At 49.2% G+C, this 2,836-nt stretch overlaps 1 protein-coding gene across 1 annotated transcript in view; it reads right to left on the bottom strand.

The window, feature by feature from the left end:
- Positions 1–125: 125 nt before the first annotated feature.
- mycbpap (mycbp associated protein) overlaps positions 126–2,836 on the bottom strand; it is a gene marked incomplete at both ends in the record, with an annotated part of 15,490 nt that continues 12,779 nt past the window's right edge. The window contains one exon of the mRNA XM_080524726.1: positions 126–203. Coding sequence (XP_080380852.1) covers positions 126–203 — 78 coding nt within the window. The remainder of the gene's footprint in view (positions 204–2,836) is intronic.

Raw genomic sequence — 2,836 nt, forward strand, 5'->3', positions numbered from 1 at the left:
AGGGAGGAAGAGAGCATTACTCCTCTGAGCAGAAGAGCAGTTCGTGTGGGCTAATAAAAACACAGTCATGTCCAGTCAAAATGTTCCTTGCAAGAGGATTAGCTAATTAGGCGCTAATAAGGTTGTTAATTAACACCCACAGAACGTGCTTTGATGACAGCAGAGGCCAGGCTGTCTGCGTAGGGTTCTCCAGCTGAGAACTCCTGGAGAGATTTGGGTTTATATCTCCTGTAAAATGTGTTTCACTGTGGCTGTGTTGGTGGTTAGCAAGGCGCTAACAACGCTTAGGTTGTGGGTTGTAAATGTTCTGTAAATGGGTTGGATTCCCGCTGGGACCATATATACAGAAAAACGTACGCACCCACTGCAACGTAAGTCGCTTTGGATGAAAGCGTCAGCTAAATGGCGTGTATAATATATTTAGAACCCCTAGGAATTCTACACGGAACTCAAAAGGGGTTCTACGTGGAACAGTCAAACCAAGAACACGTTTGGAACCGCTGTCTGAAAGCCTGGCTTAGTTGTGGTGCCTTGTGTAGAAACCCAGTTCGTCCAGGGTCAGCTGACCATGGCTCAGTTTAACATGGGACCCACTAATGGTTACGGTTAGAGTTCACGGTTAAGGCAGACTGACACTAGACCTGATAGGCTCACTATAACAGCGGAGCCCTCCCGGCGTCTCAAGTCGAGACACCCATTTGTGCCTGCCGCACAGGATCTCAGGATGGGCGGATTATATGTGGCGCGCACTTGCCAAGGCTATCCTGGGTGAGGCTCAATCGTCTCCGGACCGGCGTCGGGCGTTTCCGCTCATCAATGCACAGATGGGGCTTGGCCCCAAATGCGTCGTGCGAGTGTGGCGCAGAGGACCAAACCGCAGACCATGTTATCCTGGATTGCCCGGTGTACCACCCACCCAACGGGATGCATGGTCTGTCGGTATTAGATGACGAGACGATGACGTGGCTTCTGGAGGGGTGTCCAGAAATATAGCCCGGGTGAGCCCCTCAACCAGGTCTCGGGGTGGTAAAAGGGTAGCCCCTCGGCCCCGAGCCTGGTGGAGTGGAGAGGAAAAACAACTACCCATACGCCGAAGAAGAAGAAGACTAGACCTGAGGTTAGGGTTAGGGTGAGGGTAGACCTGAGGTTAGGGTTAGGGTGAGGGTAGACCTGAGGTTAGGGTTAGGGTGAGGGTAGACCTGAGGTTAGGGTTAGGGTGAGGGTAGACCTGAGATTAGGGTTAGGGTGAGGGTAGACCTGAGATTAGGGTTAGGGTGAGGGTAGACCTGAGATTAGGGTTAGGGTGAGGGTAGACCTGAGATTAGGGTTAGGGTTAGGGTAGAATAACCTTTGACCTGGGGTTAGGGTTAGGGTAGAATAACCTTTGACCTGGGGTTAGGCTAGGCTAACCCTACACCGGAGGTTAACAGTGAGTTCTACCTCTCACCAGAACAGGAAGTAGGTCATAATAAAGCGCCCCCATTCATATGTCTGATGGGGCTTGTGGGTAGTCTTATTCAGGCCAACTCCTAACACCCACACACACACACACACACACACACACACACACACACACACACACACACACACACACACACACAGATAACCCACTTTCACATCAGAACTCATATTTCACAGAGGACACGAGGGAATTCATCCTCTAAGTGCTCCATCCTGTCCCCTGCGCACGGCTACGCTCACAATTAACCTACTAAACTAAACCAGGTCACACGCGTTCGCTCTGCGCTAATGAACTAGCCTACTAAACCAGACTAGCGTACATACACGGGTGACAGGTTGGAGTCAGACACATCAATCGTTTCAAAATGGACGTCCGTCTACTAACAGTCTGTTGAAGGAAAGTGAGTTTCGACGTGTTTGAACGGGGGAGAAGGAAGCAGGTTACCATTGGAGGGCGGGGGTTGTGGACTCATTTACCACTGGTACAGGGTTGTGGCACGAGGCGAAGCCGAGTAGGAAAACCCTGTACCAGTGGTAAATGAGTCCACAACCCCCGCCCTCCAATGGTCAATTGCTTTTCTACAACAGCCACCACATAATATAAAAAATAAATACACAGATGTAACATTAAATTCATGTATTTACAATCATTAATCATTTCAGAATACATATATCCTTCCGCCACAGGATATAGTCCCATAAACCAGATCAACCATTGCATTGTAGGTCAGCACAGGTGTTCTTAATCAGATTGATTGGGGAGGCGCATTGATACTGGAAATGCGGTCTGAACTGTGGGTTGTTGAGATATTTACCACTGTTGCTAGCCAATCAGAATCCAGTATCCAAACATGCTGTTGTAGGAGACGTTGTTGGATACACAGAGACACACACACACACACACACACACACACACACACACACACAGGATAGGCTTCACTTCTACTAACCGTCCTGTGAGTTATAATATAATATAATTATGTCTTTGAAGCTCCAGAACGGTACGTCACCAAGCAGGTCAGGGGAGGCTTTGCGCAGCAGAGAGACACACACACCACACACACACACACACACACACACACACATATACACAAACATCAGCGAGAGAGAGAGAGGGAAGGGGAGGGGAGAGAGAGAGAGAGATACTTGACACAGATAAACAGAGAGAGAGGGGATGGGTGAGAGAGAGAGAGAGAAAGAGAGAGAGAGAGAGACATACCTGACACCGATAGACAGACAGAGAGGGAGAGAGAAGAAAGAGGGGAGGGGTAGATAGAAAGACACACCCACACACACACACACACACACACACAGACACACACACACACTTAGAGGGATGGAGAGAGAGAGAGAGAGAGAGACAAATAAAGTTGAG

This window comes from Nansenia antarctica, assembly GCF_963989245.1.
Source record: "Nansenia antarctica genome assembly, chromosome: 2".
In the NCBI taxonomy this organism is placed as follows: Eukaryota; Metazoa; Chordata; class Actinopteri; order Argentiniformes; family Microstomatidae; genus Nansenia; species Nansenia antarctica.